Here is a 20,885-nt window from a genome sequence, read left to right on the forward strand (position 1 = left end):
TAGGTCCCCTGCCTCAAGGCTTAAAAGTTGGATATAGGTAAGCTGAGATCCCAGAGGCTTGACACTTCTCTTCAAAAGAGGCTGTAAAATAAAAATCCAAACTCCCTTAAATACCAGAATCATAGATTCTCTAGTGGCACTTCTCTTACAGGATCTTATCTTCCTCTCTGCCATGTTATTAGTTATGTATTTTTCTTAGCAAACAACTATGTCATGACCTCTTCTTTCCTTCCCCCCTGTAACATACCTTTATGGCACAGTTATTGTTTGCCTTTTATGTGAGACTGATGCAGTTCTAAGCTTTTTACTTTTTTTAAAGCACGACTTGCATACTTTTTCCATTTACGCTGCTCGGTCCTTAAAGTACCACCTCAGGTCACAAACTTTTATCTCCCCTGAGTTGCCACTGTCATAGCTATATAACAAGACTACCCTTCCTAACTACTTGGTACCTCCTCTTGTCAGGCCGAACAGCACCAAGAAAGTTTCTTAAATATGTTCTGAAGTTTAAGAAAGTTGATTTAGTGTGTTAAAATTAAATTCAAATAGTGATGCATCCGGCGACACCAGCAAAATTCCTCAAATTGAAATTGCCTGTCAGTATGGAAACTTACTGTGAAACAGAACTTGGGCTGTTCATCGACTTAGAAATTCTAAACGCCTATTGAATCACGTAGTCACATGATCAGGTGTTCTGGAAATGGCAGAAAGTTTTGTGGGTAAAATGGATTTCAGCTCCCTTTTGACTTAAGATTACTCTAATTCTCCATCTTCTAGTTCTTTGGTTGTGGGTTTTTTAGTTTTGTTTTTAAGTAAAATGCTTATTAGGAATTGCTCTAGTGTTCATGGGGTTACTTGCAGAATAATCCCACTAGGTGGCTCTTAAAGCCTGGATGGAGGAGTTGATAGAGATGACTTGTTTTCAGTCTGTAGTGTTTTTCTGTTTGTTTTTTTTTTTTTAAATAAGCAAGGACTGCAAGTGCCACTCTGTAATTAGGTAGATAGAATGGAAATGCTTGCAAACAGTCTTTTGGTAGAAAAAAAAAAGATCTGATTAAAAGATCTTAACTATCCATATACTAATTTGAAATGTACACAAAGCGAAAGGAAGATGAAAGTAATTTAGTGAAATAGGATGGTACTCTAGGTGTGCTTTCTGGGGTACAGACTTGGGGGAAAAGAGGTGACAACTTTTACCCTTAAACTTGAATTGACCCAGCTCATACTACAGTTTCACAAAGGTAGTAAATGAAAAAAAAAAAAAAAAAAAAAGTCTATTTCTGGACAGGGCCTACAGTGAGCAGCTGAGGAAGAACAAGCATTCCTGAACTGCTGTTTTCCACTGTCTGAGCAAAAAGACTTGCTGATTTGGGCCTCTAACCGTCATTGAGCCGTTGCTTTTCATAAAAACCCCATCATATTGTGGAATTTTCTTTCTGCCAAATTTAACATAAACTGGCCAGTAAGAGTCAAAAGCTGTGACAGAGCATGACACACACAGTTATATCAGCCTGATTTTGGTAGTAAGGCACATAGAGGGAGGAAGGAAAAAAATCGTTTTTAACTGATTAAAACAAAACTAACATTTTACCGAAATAGTTACTTATTTTGTTTTGGTGGTTTCTACTTCTAGGTATAACAATTCATGTTTGACAAAACACTGGAGAATGCGGGCATCGATCCCGCTACCTCTCGCATGCTAAGCGAGCGCTCTACCATTTGAGCTAATTCCCCTCCCTCTGCCTGTCAAAAGGGATCACAAAACTCTGATCTTCAGTGTATTTAAAATTGCATATGATGCACAATCATTGCATATATATATACACAGAATAGTTTTCGCTCTTGCTCTGCTCTCTCTATTCACAAATGAAAACATATTTGACTTCAATTCCAAAACAGCTGTCAAGTAATAAATTTGTAATATTTCATTTAGCATGTCCAGATGAAGTAGTAAGAAACAAGACAAACCAGAAAAGACATGTTTTCCAGGTGTATAAAATACAAGAAAAAAATTATTACTTGCAATTCTTGAGAGGAAGTATGTTCTGGCATTTGGTTTTCTCCCCATAAGTCAGTTGTTTTGTTTTTAAATACGAGTTAATTAATTTATTCTAGTCAAACATATGGCACCATATCGGCAGAAATAAACCACGTAGATCTAAAAAATAAGAGCTTGTTTTACTTCAAAATTCCAGTTCAAGACATGAAAACATCTTTGTAGTTAACTGTTTTTTTTCTCTCACCACAAACAAAACAAAGCCGTGGAGAATGCGGGCATCGATCCCGCTACCTCTCGCATGCTAAGCGAGCGCTCTACCATTTGAGCTAATTCCCCCCACACACCTTAATTTATTCAGTCACTATAGATTTTAATGACTACAAATGCAAATGGCCTTCCCCTCCCTGACTTCCTCACTTGCCACCCTTTGCCCTGGAGCTTGCCTGGCACTCGGCCCAAGATGCCACCTCCCCCAGCAGCGGTCAGGCCGCTCACACTGACTCGCGTGTCGCCACCGGCACCTTTCAGTGCCGCCCCACTCGCACCAGGTTTGTCCTTCCTTGTCCTTCTGCTTGTCCTGCTGGGTCTATGTTGAGGGAAGTCACATCGCAGACACTGCAGGGCAGATAATCCGAAACTCGCGTTTGCCCTGACGTCCCCAAGACCACCATTGAGAAAGCAAAAGTCAAACGGATATAAATTAGCTTGTAACCGTTTACATTAGTGTTGCCAAAGGGATGCATCAAAGTGAGACGTGTTAAATAAAGTACGTGGACACAAAGCCCTGACAGCTGAAATACCCTAGAGAAATGAAAAAATGGAATTGAGAAGGTCAAGTTATTTTCAGTCATGTAGGTAACTCCCAACCAAGTGGGGAAATTAGGAAGTTTTACTCACCATCTTAAATCAGCAATCACAACAAATTCAAGATCATAAAACAACGGGCTGTCAATTATATGAAATATACATTTTAATCCCTGAAAATAGTACTATTGCAGAGGTCTTTCCTCACCCTTATCTGACTTTGGCAACAAATAAACTGTTTTTCTGCGAGCTGAATTGTTCAAGCTTTAGGCCTTTCCAGTGTCAGCAGAGTGAGATTTGGGGGTGAAAAATAAGGAGAGGTTAATCTGCCATTTTCATACTGACTCAGACTGCACAGGGTAGATAAAGAAAACTGTACGTAGAGCTGAACCTTGTCAACTACGATATGGGAAAGACCCCAGCTGCAGACCTGCAGTGGGCCATCGCTGAGCCCAAGATGTGTGCCTGTGAGAAGGACTGAAACCACTGCTGTGTATTTGTTTTCCCCTGAAGTTTGCTCCAGTGAGGTAAAGTCAGCTACAATATACTGCAAGAAATGGTAAGAACAAATTTTTATTTATTGTTGTGCAGAGACTGAGGTAAGGCAGGAGAATATTTCAATTCTAAGAGAACGTTTGCAGTGATACTGTGGTTTTAGTTCCACATCTTGGCCTCAATCTGGATTGTGACCAGCTTGAAGTACTCCCTTCCTTCAGACAAGTTGTAACTAGCTGATGCTTAGTTTTATACTTTATTTTCTTTTGACTGGATGCTGTCATCCAGTAAGTCAAATCCATTAGAGAAAACCACTAGCACATGCTGCACACATTTTACTTTACTAGCAGAACTTACTTTTCTGCATTTATCAGAAAATGAGAAGTCTTTTATTATATCATTTTAATTGCCTGTGTTGTTTAATAGTGCATCGATGTAATCACTCTCACTGTAAACTACATTTTTGTTCTTTAAATCCAGAAAGCATCCCTTGATTTAATAACCTGGGAACAGAGCTTTGCCAATGTGCTTCTTACTGCAAAGTCAGTCGGTATGACTACACTTGAATTTTTACATTTCTGAAATGTTTTTAGTAACCCCATATATTCAAGATGCAATACTACTTTAACTGAATCATCAAAGTCAATACAAAAAGGTAGAAATACCTAGAATGTAACTTAGGAAGATATAAATGAACACTTTCTCTCCACAAACAACGATAAACAGGAAGTTTTAAACCATCACATGTATCATTTACATACACCGAAACAGGAAATGAAATTGGAAAAGAAAATAAAAAGACTTGAAAAACAAGGAGAGTAAAAATCTCATTGCCCTTCAATGACTTCTAACAGTATACTTCCCAGATTTACAAATCTTTTGGTATCTGCATTGTAACAGGGGTAAAAAATTCGGGTCTCCTTCCCGAATAAACACTGGAGGAGGCTTCGTTCAGGACAGTATCATCACAGTAACAGCGCAGAAATGCATCAGTGCGCTTCCCACCCACCGCGGGAGGTTCAGGCTCAAGCTAACGGCTTTCCACACAACTGCGGTGCTGGTTCCGTGCCATTAACCAAGCAACCGGCTCGCCAACGGAATTAGAGAGGCAGCCACGCGTGATTCAGCACAAGGGCACCAGCCCCCCTCAACCACACAAGGAGGGGAATTAGCTCAAATGGTAGAGCGCTCGCTTAGCATGCGAGAGGTAGCGGGATCGATGCCCGCATTCTCCAGTGTTTTGAGCGGGCACCGTAAGGTTTTCTTCCATAAATTGTTCGGGTTTCTGAAAGAAAACACCCACGTACCCGTTCATACCGCGCGTAAACCAGGAGACCACCTCAGTCAGCAGATCCCACACGTAAACTCTCTCAAAACCGCCTCATTCACCAAAGCACCCAAGTATGTTATTCTGTAACAGGAAATAAAGTCCACTTCTGTCCCCTGCAAGTCCATCGAATTCTAATGTGAAGGTTTTTTTAAGTTTTTAATGATATGAAAAGTTAGTGAAATTGCCTATAGGAAAATGCAAAAGGGAATAAAACCCCAGGGAACTAAAATTGCATCACAGCCAAAAATCAGAAGCAGCAGTGGTATCTGTCAGCCTGCTTTTGTTTCATTCTTTAAAACCCATTAGCAGGAACTTGTTTCTTTCTTGTGTAGGCAATTACCGTAATTTTAGGCAATACAGCAGTTTACAAGCCTCTCTTTTCCAAAACAGCAAAAAAAAAATGACAACCGGTAACGAAGAAAATGAAGTTTTGCTCACCGTGGCGATAAAAAGCCACCGGTCCCAGCGGCAAGTGGAGAATGCGGGCATCGATCCCGCTACCTCTCGCATGCTAAGCGAGCGCTCTACCATTTGAGCTAATTCCCCCCCACGTCACAACCGCTCTTTTCGGTCCCTTCCACTTTTGTGCCGCTCACTGACACCAACTCCAAACCACCGAAATCCGATCGGCCGCCTCAAGCACGAACAAAACCATCTCCCCAAAACCGCACTGATGCCTACCCAGGTACCACACGGGTGTCCGGGCAGGCAGAGCCGCTGCTCGAGTTCCAGGGGCCGGCCCGGAACACAGTTTCCCAGGAAACAGGCAGGTCTTGCCTACAGCGCGCTGCTCCTGCCAGCCTCCGCGGGAATGCTGCCTGACCAGGTCTGGACTCCTGGATGGAACGGCGCGGGTTGTATTCAGCTGAGCGGCATCTGGGCAACAGAATGTCTGTGTTTCCAGGCAATTGCAGATTTATGTTCACATCAGACTATTACGACTGTTTAGAGACATCTGTATATATTTAAAAATTATATTTTTCTAAAACAGACTTTTCCTATCTGTAATCCCTCGGCAGAAGAGAATCAGCTAACTGACTTTACCCACCTCCACACCTCACAGTGTAACAGATGTGATAGAACAGGCAGAGTTGTTCCGGTTCTTTCTCTCACGGCAACGGAGGCCGGGCCCAAGTTATAAGAATAAAAATAAAGCACCCAGGCACTGGGAAACAGAGTAATAGTTCGCATTACTCAGTTACATCTCTCCGGGATTTTTAAGGTGTGGCTATATCGCCAGATAGACATGCACATCCACGCATACATGTAAAAATCAAGAATCTGTAACTGAAATGTAAAAAACCCCAATCTTGGTTATTATAATAAAACAGCAATGAAAATTCTGTTCAGTGGTTTAAGCTCTGCAAGATCAGAGACAGAAAGCACAGAGACAGTCAGGTCTCCAATTTTTCCTGTTATTTGAAGTTCCTGTCTTCTCCCTTTGAGAGTGGCACTGACAGGGGAAAGAAAAAAATAACTGTTGATGATTTCACACTATCATAAAACAGAAATAAAGTGAGCTAAATAAAAGCAAGCTAATAAGTGTCTGTAGAAGCTCTCTGCAGTTAACAACTCAGTACTCAGCCATAACCAAAAGTTACAGATTCGAAGCCAGTGGAGGTTCATTAGACAGTACCAAATCCCTCGAAGTCAGTTTGGATGCAATCATGCTTTAAAAACCCTTGCCCACCCTATCTTTTACACAGAAATGACTATTTCTATGGCATTTCCTCCAGACTCTCACCTGTTCAACCCTGAGAATTAAGCTCCTTGCCAGTGTGCTCTTCCAGCTTAGATCTGAACTTTCAACTGCTTTACCCAAACTTTTTTTGGGTTTTTTTTTGGCTCCAGAAGATCCCAGAGAGCATGGCATTTGGGCATTAGGACTAACAGAACCTCAAGAAGGGAGCAAAAAAAAGGTGTTAGCACAAAACCCATCTACAGAACACCTCCACTTTACGTTTGCACATGTATGAATGGTTTTACTACTGCAGAAAGTTCTAACCATAGAAAGGATGGGGGCACTCTGTGAAGATACTTCGGGCTTTCCCATGCAACACTGCTCCCTCGCTGCTTTTCTTGCAGGTTCCATTCTCTGCTTAAGACAATTTCTGAATGACTTTTTTTTTTCTGAACCTTTGGCTTACTTCTCCGAGCAACCTACATTATCCTCTAGCAACACAACTCCCTTCCTTCTTCTTTTCCCTTTGCCCATCACAGTATCTGTAATTTCTGAACACCATGTGCACGGAACTCTCAAACACTGACAGCTGACTTTAGGAACCTCACAGCACGACATGGCTCTGAACACGCAGTCCTCCAAAAAACAGCTCAGAAAACCTCTAAGGAGCCTGACTAAGGGAAGCCCAAGGAGCCCTACAGTTGCAAATTCACTTTTAAGACAAAAAACATCAGCAGTTTAAGACAAACCCAGTGCTTTTTTTTTTTTTATCCAAAGGCACTCTGAGAATATTATTATTTTAGGAATAGTAAACCAATTATCATAACAGAAAGAACAGAAAAGAGAATCTTCTAGAGAAGGCAGGAGAACCAAATGGGTGAAGGAGAAGCCAGACACTAATTATCATTGACCAGAGAAAGAAGGGACAGCATTTACAAGCTAGTGCTGCCATGGGTTGTAAGTCACCAACGCCAACCTCGCTTTCTGAAATCCTCAAATGCTGCTGCAGCATCCAGGATGCCAACTCCCTCCCCACCCAATGAGGGCCACTGGTCTAACCTCAAATCCCTGTATCAAAACTCCTGCACACGCTCCCCCATTAACTCCAGTATCTTGTCACCTGCTCCCTCACTGAGACTGAGACAGCTGGCTTTGGGGAAAAAAACATTTCTCCAGCTGGTATTAAAACATAATCAATGTGGAAAGAAGCATCTGAAATTAATTTGTAGAAGATAGTTAAGTTCTTATAGCTAGAATTATTCTGCAGATACCACAGACATTTCAGCATCTGGTTGACTGAAGGCCCCACTAGTCAGTATGTCTAGCAAGGTAAGGAAGCTTTACTTCTACTCCACGATGTCTTCACATAACCAGTTGGATTTTTGCACCAAGTGCTCTGAAACACCCAGAAGTTCCTTTGCTTAGTCATGCAGTAACTAGAAACAACATTCCACAACACCAGAGTGACTACATCCCACTTTCAGAAGTGACTCAGAGTTACACCAGTTATGGCACTACACATTTCAGTACACTATAGAAACTAGCTCTAAATGAGTTGGCTTGATTTCTAAAAATTCCACTCAATATTTTTACCTTTAGTCAGAATGCCTTCTGCTCGCTGTGGGACTGACAAAAAATGGTGACCTAAAAATCACTCACAGACAAAAAGCATGATTTTCCTCCAAACAGGAATATGTAACTCTAACCTTCGTATTTCAAAACAATTTAAAAATCAACAAAAAAAATCAAAACAACTGTAACCCTTAGAGTTTAATTCATGTTTCGTTGGTTTGTTGGTGTTTTTCTGTAGTATTCTTTCAGAATAAAAATCATCAAAGTCTTAAAAACACTTATGTTGCCAACCAACCCTTCTAATTGTGTTTTGCATTAGGCTGGTATGAACACAGCCCAGGCAGGAACAGGGTTTCACCGTGCCAGCTTTGTAATGCTAAAGCACATCTCCATGGCCTAATGAAGGGAAGCCTCAAGCAGGCTTATGACTGCACACACGCTGGCAACTGCTGCCTATGAAACTTGTCGATTTGTTACTAGGCAGTGGTAGTCTTAAGGCTTTAACATGGCAAATAGGGGAAAATTTACTTAAAATCCAGCAAACCCCAGAACTAACTATAAATTAAGCAGCGACAAAATAACCAAAGGGCAGCTACAGTAGGTTGAATGCATTCTTTTAAATAGCCTAACCTTTGAGCTGATAGATTTATCATTAAAATGAAACAAACACATCTCCAGTTCTGTATCCAAATCTTATTTAGCATTGAAGGAAATTAGTATCCGAAGAGAAAGAACAGAACTGCAAAAAACAACAGCTGCTAAATTTTTACTAATGCAGTGTTAAGACTGGTGTAGCAGGTGCTGAGAGTGATCAAAGGAGAGCTGGGGCCTGGGCCATGGCAGCAGCAAGCGTCCCAGAAGAACCCACACCAGCACCTCCTCTCCTGAGGAACAGGAGGGACCTACCCGCCGCACCTCCTCCTTCACCAACCACCTCCTCGGCCGCAACACCAGACTCCGTGCGACCCGCTAAGACAACCACCGCGACCAGAACACCCCTGAGCAAAAGGCTGCGAACAAACCTCCTCCCCCAGCTCGGCCTTTCGACGGTCCCAGCCCAGACTCGCTCGGCTTGACGGCAACCCCCGTCCAGCTTGCCCGGCCGGCGCGTTCCCGCCTTCGGCCCCTCAGGGCCCGGCCCGGGGGTTCCCGCCTTCGCCCCCTCACGGCCCGGCCCGGGGGTTCCCGCCTTCGCCCCCTCACGGCCCGGCCCGGGGGTTCCCGCCTGCCGCCCCTCACGGCCCGGCCTGCAGCTCCGTCTCTCCTGGTCCCTGAGGGTGTCGTTCATTGGGACGGCAGGTAAGCCTTCGAAAGGGAAGCCCTGCCCGTGCGGTGAGGCTGCCAGGTGACGGCTCTCGTGTGCCCTCCTGAGGCGGCCGGTGCTAAAAGTACCTTCTACCCTGTGGAGGGGAGAAGGCAGTGTAGGAAAGAGCTGATTTTGTCCTAAATTTCTCAAATGCAATGGCTGTAAGTAACAGGAATAACAGCCGAGTGTGTATGCCTTTAAATAAACCTCATTTCTTTTCTTCAGACTGTAAATTCATTATTTGGCTTATGCTTGTGCATTATCCTAGGCATGGCTTTGAGGGTAGAGGTTGGAAAAAATAATTAAAAATGTGTATATTGGCCTGTGTCTTAAGGAGGGCAAAACTCCTGTCTTTCAACCACAGTCCTGGTAGTTTCTAGCACTTGAGAGCATGACTTTTAAATAACTTGGATATATAATACATCTTTCTTTGTCACTTTCCTTTTTTCCTTAAAGAGATTATAAATCTTAAGGCTTGTTTGCAAGTGTAAAAGCTTCTCCTGTTTTACAAAAAAATCTTGGCCTCTGAACCTTTGACACCAAACACCAGGTTAACTGCTAGCAAGAAAAGGCAGTTTTATTAGAAGATGGGAAACCCCACCTTTGGTTAGCCCTGCTAGCAGGCTTGGGGAAATGGTGTAGGCTAAGGCTCCAGCTTGCATCCTTCTTCCTCAGCTCCTTGGAGTCTCTGAAGTTGTGGCAGTAACCCACCTCCTGGGCATTTGTGACCCTCTTGTCTTTGCATATTGATAGATGCTTTTCCTGAGAAAAAGTGGAAGAAGGAGAAACAGGAATTCAAAAACTTCTTTCAGCAAGAGCTGAGCTACTTATCTGATGGCAAGAGCCCTTCTGTAGCTCACGAGTGCTCCTTTTGCTAAATGGTGTTGGTAAAATTACAGCTACTTCAACACTTCTCAAATGAATAAAAGGTTATGAAACATGTTAATGGTATTGGACAACCTGAAACAAGATTGGTGCAGACTTTCAGTTGTTTACCCGTCATTTCAGATTATAGCAGCATTTGAATTGATGGTAGCCATCTCTGAATAACTTTCTGTGAGGAAAGCTTTATCTTTTCTGAAGATAAAGACAAAAATAAGGTGATTTGTTTTTAAAATCCCTTTATTTTAGAATAACAATACCCAGCCAGGAAGTTCCTCAGGAATGCCTGGTCTAAATATGCTCTTTGTCATCACTGCTAAACACGACTGACTTCTACCATGGAATAATTGGTGTTGGTTAGGTACCTCACTACATTCCTGCGGATGATCGAGTAAGTGGGTGCTGTTAGACCCAGATGAGAGTCCAAAGGTGGTTGATTCTGCATAAGTAAGATCACATGACCAAACCCCATGCCTTTGGTTGGATTTTGTATCACAGTTTCTACTTTAAATTAAATGCTCATGGTAAGAAGGCTTCGCCTAGTGAGAAATATGGTTGCAGCTTTTGTAGCTTTCCTCATAACTATCCAAAGACTTCACTTCTGGGTTGAATTTTTTCATTTAAGTCTGATTTTAGAGTTATGTGCAGCTGACAATGCCTTCCAAGGGTGTCCTTAAGCTTCATTACCAGTACTTGATCATTTGTTTTAATTAACTTTCAGAAAGAACAAGGAGGTTTTGAGACACAGAAAGCTGTAACGTTTTCCACCCAGTGTTTTCAACACAGGAAACGTGTTGAAGGGTCTGTACATGTTCTAGCAGCTGCTGCAGAAAAATGAATTATTTAGATGGCAAAGATATCTCCTTACTTCTCAAGTGTTACATAAATTTCATGCTGGTTTTGAGCTTTAAAACATTCTACAAACATTGAAAAAACTATACACAGTCATTCACACCAGCTCAAAAAATTTTCTTTTTGTCAGGCAGGACTTGCTGTAGAATTAAAAGAAGAAAAAGGCATCTAACGTAGCTTAAACTTACAGATGGCCACAGCAGCTTTGTTTCTGGTTATTGCTCTCACTTGTACTGTTCATGCTGTCAGAGCTGATAACTGTGTGTCTTTCTGAATACCATTATTCTTCCCCTTCCTATTTTCTTGTGGCTGGCACCATCAGGAAATCCGTAGTCAATGGACACCGATCTTGTCAAGCACTGAGTGAATACTGCCACGCAGAGTAAAGGCAGTGGGTGACTTCCAGTTGTTCCTACTCTGTGGTGCCACCTACCAAGGAATCCAGCTCCAGGAACAACTGGATGGGTGTGTGCGGTAGCTCCAAGCCACCCGTCACGTGTCAGGGCTGAGGTGCGTAAACTAGCAGGTTCAGTGTCACCAGAAGGCAGTAAGATGACGTGAAAACAAGCCAGGCCAGTTAGAAACCAGTCTGGTGGCCATCTGTCCTGGTTTGGGCTAAACCAGAACTTAGTCTGTTGTAGTGCTTTAACTTTTCAGCTAAGTCTCCTCTAACTAACTGCACTTTATGACACAGCAGCATGTTTTACCAGACAGTGACTGCTCCCAGCAGTGACAACCCCCGATGTTTATAGTCCGTACCAAGGAACGGGATGCAGAGAGGCCCTTGCTTAGGCTTGTTCTTGTAGCGACCAAGGTCACTGCTGAATCTTGTACTGCGTGTTGGGGTGCCGGGAGTGAAAAGGGTCGCACCTACAGGGAGGAGCGAACCGGCCAGGTGACCCAAACCTGACCCACAGAGTGTTCCATCCCATAGGTGTCATATTCAGAGTAAAGCTGAGGGGTCACGAGGGTCTCTCTCTTTTCTTCGATGGCCGACATCTGAGGAGGACTCTGTCTGTTCTTCTGCCTGCGAGGCAGGCTTTGTGCTCTGTGTCACGTCACGCAAGTGTTTGTTGTGCTTGGGTGCACTCGTTTTTCAAAAAGTCAGCATTTTAGGGCTGGTGGAAGTCATGTATTAGTTACAGGGAAGTGCAGTTGGTGAGGGAGTAAATGAGAAAAGTGAGGTAATACATAAGGAAAGTACAGATAGTGTTTAATTTCGCTTGTCTCTGTCACCCTAGAGAAACCAGACACCCTCCAAAAGGAGGTGTGTGTGTGTATATGTATGTGTACATATATATATGTGCACGTACATACACACACATATATTCTTATGTATAAGCATTGACTATAAAACTGTTTCAATTAAGCATATAATATTTTTCACTCATTAAACATTTCCTGAAACGGGTTTTTCATGAATATTGAAAAGAACATGGGGTTCCTTGTTGAATTTGGAACAGCTGTTCATTGAAAGTTGGGGGTTTATTTCAATAACATACTTCGTTTCTTGTAAATCACTTGATCTTCTGGAGAGCTTCTTGTACGAAAAGAGCTAAATAACAAAGACTCGTGTTACAAAAGAGACGGACGAGGTTGCTCTGGCAGTGTACATGCCGAGAGAGGTGTCGTGTGATCCCAGCTGTGCGCTGCAGGCGGTTGTTGGGGAGTGCAAGGAATGACTCGGCAAGAACCCAGGGGGTTGTGCTGGCGTGTCGGCACTGTGACGTGTCTAACAGTCGGTTTGAAAGGGGTTTTTTTCAGCCGGGGAATTAGCTCAAATGGTAGAGCGCTCGCTTAGCATGCGAGAGGTAGCGGGATCGATGCCCGCATTCTCCAGTGTTTTGGGTTTCAACATTTATGTCATTAGAAACTGCACAGCAGCGTTTTAAAGTATTTCCTGTTTACACTTAGTTTTTCTTGTATAACGGTGTAAAAAAACCTGAAAGAACCGTAATCTAAAGAACGTTAGCACATCATTTTAAATATTTTGGTTTTTCTTTTCAAAAATCGTGTTGCATACAGGGAGAAAAAACACCATCTTTGCATGAAATAACAAAACTTACTGACATTTTAATACAATAAAACCGACACAAACAAATTATTAAAAAATATGAGAGATTTTTTGATGTGCCCTTAAATCATTGGTTTATGTTTTCATTCATTAGTTAAATTTATATTTGATATTATAGTTTAGTGTATAATGAAGAAAATTTTGTATTTCTGCTGTGAGTAATATTCATTATTTTTGTTCTATTTTGGTTGTGTTGGCTATTAATTAGAAACAGTGGGCTGGAATATTCTATAACTGTTACTCCCGGTGGCAAGATTGTGTCCTTTGCTCATGAATTTTCACATCTGTGAAATATCATGGAAATTTTCTCTATGCTTGCACATTTTAAGTCTTAATGAGATTTTTTTTTTTAATTCTGGTTTGATTTTTCTTACTTGCTCATTCAGGTATTTAACTGCTCGTACTTCCAGGTTGGGGCAGCACGAGGAAGGGAGCAAAGTGGACTTGTGATGGTTCGTTCGCTGTGATCTCAGAGCGCAAAATTAAGGCGACCACGCCAAAGGGTTTTGCTTCAATCAAACAGTGAAACTTCATTGTTTGCCTGTAAAGCAGCGTGCGGTAGGGAAAGAGGGTGAAAGGAGAAAAAGTAGAAGTGAAAAGAGGACAGAGAAGGATAGCTACCACCGCGGGTCCAAGGCGTCCTGATAGTCCCAGGTCCAGGCAGCGTCCCGCCAGTCCTAACAATCGTCGTGGTCCTTGGTGGGGAAAGCTTCCAAAGTTCGGGTGTTGAGGAGCCATCATTTATGCCCAGTAACACCCCTTGCTGCTCCTCTGTATCTGCCTCTTCTTGGCTCCACTGATGCTGATCAGCTTTTCGTGACGGCAGTTATGCCATCATGCCATCCACCTGGTCAGCTCCGGCTTGTCCTGTACCAGAGAACAGCACGGCACTCCTTGTGCCACGCAGCTCTCCCTCCCGGGCTGTTCACATTCCATTCTCGGGATCAGCCGCTGCGTCTTGGGCAGGCCGCTGCAGACTCATGTCAAGATGTTAGCCTGACTTTTGGGGTACCTTATTGTCCATAGCCCTGATGACCAGGTTGAGACAATGCTGTTTTCTGGACCGACTCTTACAGGAGTACACATATTAAACCAAATAGAAATCAGGAAACAGAAATTAGGAATTGGGTTCCAAGTTAGGGAAGGAGACAGCGTGCTGCATGGATGTGCAAGTGGCACCTGTGGAGAAAGTAAGGGAGCTTGAAGATCCCCCATGATGTGACAAGAGAGGAGTGAACCTCTGGATGGATGGGATAAAAATTGAATTTGCTTATTTCTCCTGTAATCTCCACGTACTGGAGAGAAAAGAGGTATTGTGACTTTAGGACTTGCTTTAAGATGACGGTTCAAATGAAGCCTATTGGAGAGAACAGTGTTAGGGCCTTCTGGGGCCCCCTCGGGGCTCGGGTCATGATTTAATGGCCATTTGCTCAGAACGAGACTCTGTACCAGTTTTCTACGTGGTTATTATTGCTTCTGTGTTTTCTATGTTTCTGTTATTGCTCAATATCTGACACTTGCTGGGCTTTTAAAGAGGGTGATGGTGGTGCTCCTCTCAGCTAGCCAGACGCGAGCTGTGCAGTGACAGAGCTCAGCGGGGCTCTGTACGGGCGCAGCCTGCGGTTGCTCACACCGCCGGGGCGTCTGACTGAAGCTCTCCCGACTGCTCGTGTGTCCGTGCCCAGCGTCCTGGAACAGGGCTCTGCCGTCTGTTAGGGCTTGGGGACGCACCGTGATACGAACAGAGGAGCTGCTTCTCATCCCGTGTGGTGTTTTATGTCCTGACTTTTTGGGTAAACTGTCTTGTGAAGAACTTACTGGATTGAGACGAGCGAGGGTCGCAGCCCCAAAAAGCACTACCCGTGGGAGGAGATTACCTGATGATGGGTAGGTAGTTCCCAGAGCCCCGTGTCAGAGGAGCAACTGCTCTGGGTCTGTCTGCAGCCCCTGAGTCAGCAGTTGCATAGAGATATTCTGTGTAAAGAACCGTGAGAGAATTCAGCTTTTTTGGATTTTTATTATTATTGCCCTTCACACAGATTTACGTCCTCTGTTATGTCGTGCTTAAATGAGTTACACAAGCTGGTTACTCGTTCTGTGAAAAACAATTTGTTTGCGCTAAACTTGCTGGCAGATCCTGTTATCCTATGTCTGTAGTCTGAGAAAGGGGAGTAATTATTCCTTACTTGTCTTTTATCAATACTTTGTTCCAAATATTACTTAGAAAATCTTGCCAGGGGTGGGACGGAGCCTGGGGACCATCATCCGGCAACTCTGGAGACAGCGTTTCACAGCAAGAGGGCTGTCTGTAGAATCGGCGCTCAAAAACCTTAACTCTGTGAAATGCTTCTTCTAAATAAATTTGTTCCACAACACGATTGTAGCCCATCGGTTTCCTGAGCTGAGCACCCCGCAGTTCTAAGTTTTCTTTACAAGGGACGCCGTGTGATGTTTGACTAAGTCCTTAAAAGGTTTCCGCTGTAATGGCCACCGTTACCCCATTTTGATCAAGCTGTAAGCAGGAGTTGTATTTCAAAGAACCCTTTTCTTTTCAAAGAGGGTGAGAGGTGACTTCATCACCATGTGTAAGCACTTAGTTGTTTGGAAGAAAAGGAACTTACACCTTTGAATGTGTCAGGTATTTTTTTCTCTCAAGTTCAGCGTTGCAAAAAATTACATTTTTTTCCCAGCAAACTTCCCACAACATCAGAAGAGCGAAGCAAAGTTGCTGTGGGAGTCGTTCAGCGCGGGATTCCTCACCTAGGCCAGCGACCTTGCGCTTTTTCCCCCCTTTTGGCCCCTGATTTAGCTTTATTCCCTGTGGGTGCAATTAAAACTGAAATAATTTGTTGCTGCTGACCATAAGGTGGGTCCTACATCGAGTGTCACAGACTGGGGAGGCTGCTGTGTGCTTTGGGACTCGCGGGACACAGGTCGGCCTCAGTTTGGCACTTGCCCCGTGTCTCAGAAGCCACGCAGGCGTGTTGCTCCTCGGTGGCATGGGGTCACCTGAGGAAGAGGGACGAGTCCTGCTGAGGAAACCAGCGTGCAGGCCCCAGGTGGCCGCAGTGCTCCTTCCTGGCCGGGCAGGTCCTCGTTTTACCGCAGGTGGAAGCGGGGGGTGCTCCTGGCTGTGCTCAGGATTGCCACAGTGGGCCAGGCTGGGGTGGTGGGCTCCAGCATCCCTTTTGCACTTGCTTTTCATCACAAACAATAGGAAAAAAGGGATTTTTTTTTTTTTTCTGTTCAAGGCCACAATATTTTCTACAGTAACTTTATAGTAGTTAGAGGAGAAAAATCTTTAAATATTGTGGGTTTTTTCTTCAGTAGCCTGATTGTTTCCATTCGAGTATTGAAACAGGCTGCAGGAGAGAACCCCTCGGATGCTCTTGCGGCAACAGGCGGCTCCACAGACCAGATGCACCTGCAGAAAGTTTGACTGTACTTGAAAGGTCTGTTGGTGGGAATGCTGCAACGCCGGCTCATCCGTGTCGCAGAAATCTGGGCAAAACGAGTAACTTTATGACAGGAACGAGAAATCAATGGGCGAACTCAAAGCTCCGGCACATTTACCGTTTCTGGTAACGGACGGCAGCCGCAGCGTTCGGTCTGTAGCGGGCTAACGGAGGCTGCCGGATGCGCGGGGGTGGCAGCGACTCTCGTCGTTGGAGGAAAAATGTTGGTTTTTTGTTTTCCGAGGAAAACCGTTCTGCGGCCTTGCTGTTCGGTCTCGGCCGGGAGAACGCGTGAACGGGCGCAGCCTCTCGGGCACAACGCGCCCGGCGAAGGACTACGGGTGTCTATAGCCCAGGGCGGGACGCCCGGGACAGCGGCGGGCTGTGGGCCCGACCCGGCGGCTCCAGGCCTGCGGGGTGCCCGGGGGGAGGCGGCGGCACTGCGGGACCCCGGCCGCAACCGGCGGCCCCGCCCCCGCCGCCGGGCCCCGCCCCCGCCGCTCGCGCCCTGCCTTCTCCCCCGCCCCCCGCCGCGCGCGCGCTAGCGCTTCCGCGCTCCCGAGCTGCGGTTTCCCTGTGGGAAGTGACGCGTTGCGCCAAGCGGAAGTGACGCGCGTCGCGTGCAGGCCCGGACCGGTGGGGGGGGTTTGGACAAGATGGCTGGATCCACAGGTCTGTAACGGGGGGGAGGGAGGGGGGGGGCGCTCGGTGGGCCTGGTGCGGGGAAGAGGGGCGCTGGGGTCGTGCTGCGGGGGCGGCCCCGCAAGGGCCGCGGGGGGGGGGGGGGAATGTGTCTTTCTGTTCTCGGGGCGAGCGGCCTCCGGCGGGAGCGAGCGGGGCGGGAGGAGTTACCGTCTGACAGGGGGAGAGGGAAGGGACGGGGGCGCCGGGCCGGGCTGGGCGCCGGGCATGGTCCCTCCCGTCTGCAGGGCAGCGACTTCCCCGTGAGAGCCTGGCCTGGGGGCGAGTGGTGGAGAAAGGTGCTCTGGGTTCTGTCACGAACGTAGTGGGGTGCTGGGGGGGGAGAAGGCTTTATCTGCTGGGGGGCAGGAATGGGTAGATGCGTGTGGGGAAGAGAGGAGGAGTCCCTAGCCTGGTAAAAATGCTGGAGGAAAGGGGTTGGTGCTAAAGATTTGTACCAGTGCACAGTCTGGTGGGGGTGGAAGTGGTGGTGCAACCGTATCTGAACCCGAGGGTTGTCTTTCCCCTCGTGATGCAGGGGAAGAGGGATCAGGCCTGTGTTGTCTTTTGGGGCAAAGGTGCTTCAGTTTGGTGGTGGCTGAAGCGCGGTGGGGAGGAGGAGCAGAGCCTCTTGCTCTCTTTCCCTAGGCAGCCATTGGAGCCAAAGGGTCTCTCTTACAGGCAAATGGAAAGGCAAAGAGCTGCAAGTCATCCCAGGAACCCCATTTCAGCAACCAGTATAGTATGTGTTGAGCATTTGCATGCCAGAATATTGTGGAAGGTGGTGGCAAAGAAAGGGACAAGAATATTGCTTCGAGTACTAAGTGCAGAAGTTTAAGAGGCACAGTTGTATTGTCTCAGTTTCATTTCACGAGAGGCCTGAAATATAAAAAAATCTTTTCCCCAGTACAAAAAGCTAAAGCCTTCAGGGCCTCATTTCCCCTTTTCTAACCCCTGAGACTTTGTAAGTGGCCTTGACAGAGGAATGAACTGATCTCAGTGGTCAGTCTAGGGTGACTGTTGGCCACTGGTTTATTTCTGCTCCTAATCTGCTGGATCATCAAGGGGTTGAGACTATAGCGAAACAGAAGAGACATCAGTTTCTGTGTATTGAAACTGGTCTTGATACCTCACTGTTGAGTCTGTGAGGACAGCATGGGTGGATTTTTTTGGGGTAGGAGAGTCCTCTCCACTTGGTAACGTGACTTTGGGGATGTGGGATTTGCAGAGTGTAATTTGGTGAGGTTACAACAGGCCGGGGCATAGAAGAGCTCTTGCAACTCTGAAAGTGCGGTCCAAAAAGGTACATCATTGCCTATGATAAACTGAGCTAGAATGGCTGTATTGGAGAAACTGAAGTTACTCATCTGTGCGTGACTGTGTTCTGTGTTGTTAAAATTTATTGACTTACTTTCTGGTCTCTAAGTTTAAAAGGATTTTATGACTAGTTTTATTATGCAGCAACTCCCAAAGACTTCAGCTTATGTCTGGGCTCTGGCCTTAGATTTCCTGTAACGCCCAGGAAGTAAAGTTGGTTTAGGTCATGTGGATTGAGTATTGGCAGTTGGCATCACAGTCCGTTCAGTCTGGCTGGTGTACAATATCCATTACTAAAAATCCATGGAGTAAGAAAAGCTATTTTCTTCCTACAAAACATTCAGCTCTGTAAGAAGAAATATTTTTTGACTAAACTTTTAGTTTTACTGCTGTAAATGCTCTTCACAGTCTTACATGTGATCTTTTAAAATCTCCTATATACACTTACTCAGTGTGGCTGGTTTTGTCTCAGAAATATAGCCACACCTCAAGTTCAAAAAATGGGAGATGTAGAAAACTGTTATACATGTAGCTGCTCCAGACAATGTGAAGTGCCCGTACTGCGTGTGTGCGTTGTTCAAGAAATGAAATAGTTTCAGTAAAATGGAAGTGAGCAGACAGAACCATCGACAGAGCTGCTGGGAAAATTAGTCAGGGCTTCTAAAGCAAAATGCTTTTTCCTGTGGAGAAAATACTGTTGGCTTTTTATTCATATATGCATAGATTTGGGGGGGGAGTTTTTGTTTTGTCCTTTTTGCATAGTACACAGAAATTTAGATTTTTAAGACTTCACCCAGAAGAACTGCTCTCGCCAGGAAGCTGCGTTATACTCGTTTGTGGAGAAGGGAAGGGAATGACTTGCGATAGACATAAGATTTAACCCTACCTGGCTCTGTGAATTTAACCTGCTCTTGCTGTAAAGTTCAACTTAATCCTTATTTATTTCAGAAAAAAACGAATACTTTGGTTGCATGAAGTCCAGGAATGAAATTCTAGCCCCAAGGAAGTCAACTGCAAAACTTTTCCTAAGGTCAACTCTCTTAGTTTTAGCCCAGACATTCCTTTCCTGGGCTCACTAGTTCTTTGAACAATCATGTAAAAATTATGTGTCTTTAACAACAGATAATTTAGTTGGAAAATAGTTGTTGGAAAATAGTTGTTCTTTAATGTATGCTGAAGAAACTATGTATGTCAGCGTTATATTGTGGTCAGATAAGTATCTTGCCTGCTTTCTAAAATCACTCTACTGACTAAATTTACACGTAGATATTGCATGTCCTAGAAAGGTACATTTGTAAGCTGCAGTTTGATTGATCTTCTGATACTGCAGCTCCTCCTGCTTGAAGCTGGACCTGGGTTGTTTGTGTGGGTCCTGCTGGAAGTCTGGGGAAAAACAAGTCAATTTTTAAAGAGGAGAACAGCTGCTGTTGGTATAGTCAGCCAATTTCATGTTGGTTAGCTGGAGATTCACTCCATTAATCTCTTGGAAAATACAGAGCACGAGATGTAATTAAACATAGTTTCAAGTTAAAAGAAGTAATTTACCAAAGCGTGCCATTTAAAATCTCTTTTGTAACTTGAGAAAAAGAAACAGATAAATGACATCATTAAAAGGAGTTAATTTCTGTGTTTCCATAACTTGAGTTTTACTCAAAATTACCTTCTGTGTATAGGATAGAGATATATCTGTCTAAAATGTGAGTGTTTCCTAAAATCAGTGATCATGTCGCTAAGCGGTTAGAACTTTGATGTGAAAAGATGAGAATTCAGGCCACAGTGTCTAATACTGTGCTCTAACTATGGGCTGCTAAAGCTTTTGTCTCCTTCCTCTTCAACTGAGGGCTTCAGTAGCTTGGGGGAGGGTGAACAGGGCTAAGTTAATGAAAATTCCCCTTAGTTTGCTGAAACTGTGCACTCTGGGGAAAAAAATTGACTGATCTCCAGTCAGCAACTATATGTGAGATTCCCGATTTGCTGCTAGTATGTAGTCACAAGCACCTTTTTGAAAGTGTGCTTAATGTCTTTGAAGCAGAACAGCTAGATCCCAACGAATTATTTTTTTTCCTGTAAAATCCATGCTTCTCATTTCCAAATATTCTAATCTTTAAGGATGAATCTGCTTCTTTGTGTGACTTACATTGCCCATGCAAAAATACCTTTCCCTTTGAAGTTATATGGTTGATCCTTTGAATAGAAATGGCACAGTGCTCGATGTCAGTGCCTTGTTTTCTTCACTTTGGTTTTTACTTCTCTTTGCAAGCGTTTAGTGGTGGTGAAGGCAGCTTTAAGTGTGCAGGGCTGCCGCTGTAAGGAAGCTGATACTAAAAATGAAGGGCTGGAAGTGGTCTTGAGTGCGTTCAGTCTAAACCCCTGAGCTGTGAAGCAAGAACTGACTGTATCTTTCCTGGTGATTGGGGTTTTTGTTGTTTTTGTTTTG

The 20,885-nt window shown here is 44.5% G+C and overlaps 1 protein-coding gene and 5 non-coding genes across 6 annotated transcripts in view; 3 read left to right on the top strand and 3 right to left on the bottom strand.

Annotated features, from left to right (window-relative positions):
* Positions 1 to 1,661: 1,661 nt before the first annotated feature.
* Positions 1,662 to 1,734, bottom strand: TRNAA-AGC (transfer RNA alanine (anticodon AGC)). The gene has a single exon. It is a non-coding gene; the product is annotated as a tRNA-Ala (tRNA).
* Positions 1,735 to 2,262: 528 nt separating this feature from the next.
* On the bottom strand, positions 2,263 to 2,335 carry TRNAA-AGC (transfer RNA alanine (anticodon AGC)). The gene has a single exon. It is a non-coding gene; the product is annotated as a tRNA-Ala (tRNA).
* A 2,125-nt stretch (positions 2,336 to 4,460) lies between these two features.
* TRNAA-AGC (transfer RNA alanine (anticodon AGC)) lies at positions 4,461 to 4,533 on the top strand. The gene has a single exon. It is a non-coding gene; the product is annotated as a tRNA-Ala (tRNA).
* Positions 4,534 to 5,101: 568 nt separating this feature from the next.
* On the bottom strand, positions 5,102 to 5,174 carry TRNAA-AGC (transfer RNA alanine (anticodon AGC)). The gene has a single exon. It is a non-coding gene; the product is annotated as a tRNA-Ala (tRNA).
* Positions 5,175 to 12,687: 7,513 nt separating this feature from the next.
* Positions 12,688 to 12,760, top strand: TRNAA-AGC (transfer RNA alanine (anticodon AGC)). Its single transcript has one exon. It is a non-coding gene; the product is annotated as a tRNA-Ala (tRNA).
* A 4,308-nt stretch (positions 12,761 to 17,068) lies between these two features.
* The window catches only part of UBE2V2 (ubiquitin conjugating enzyme E2 V2), a 30,003-nt gene continuing 26,186 nt past the window's right edge, over positions 17,069 to 20,885 (top strand). The window contains exon 1 of the mRNA XM_086472756.1: positions 17,069 to 17,122. Coding sequence (XP_086328882.1) covers positions 17,107 to 17,122 — 16 coding nt within the window. The 5' untranslated portion in view covers positions 17,069 to 17,106. The remainder of the gene's footprint in view (positions 17,123 to 20,885) is intronic.

The sequence above is a fragment of the Leptosomus discolor genome, chromosome 13, assembly GCF_034619465.1.
Source record: "Leptosomus discolor isolate bLepDis1 chromosome 13, bLepDis1.hap2, whole genome shotgun sequence".
Lineage (NCBI taxonomy): Eukaryota > Metazoa > Chordata > Aves > Leptosomiformes > Leptosomidae > Leptosomus > Leptosomus discolor.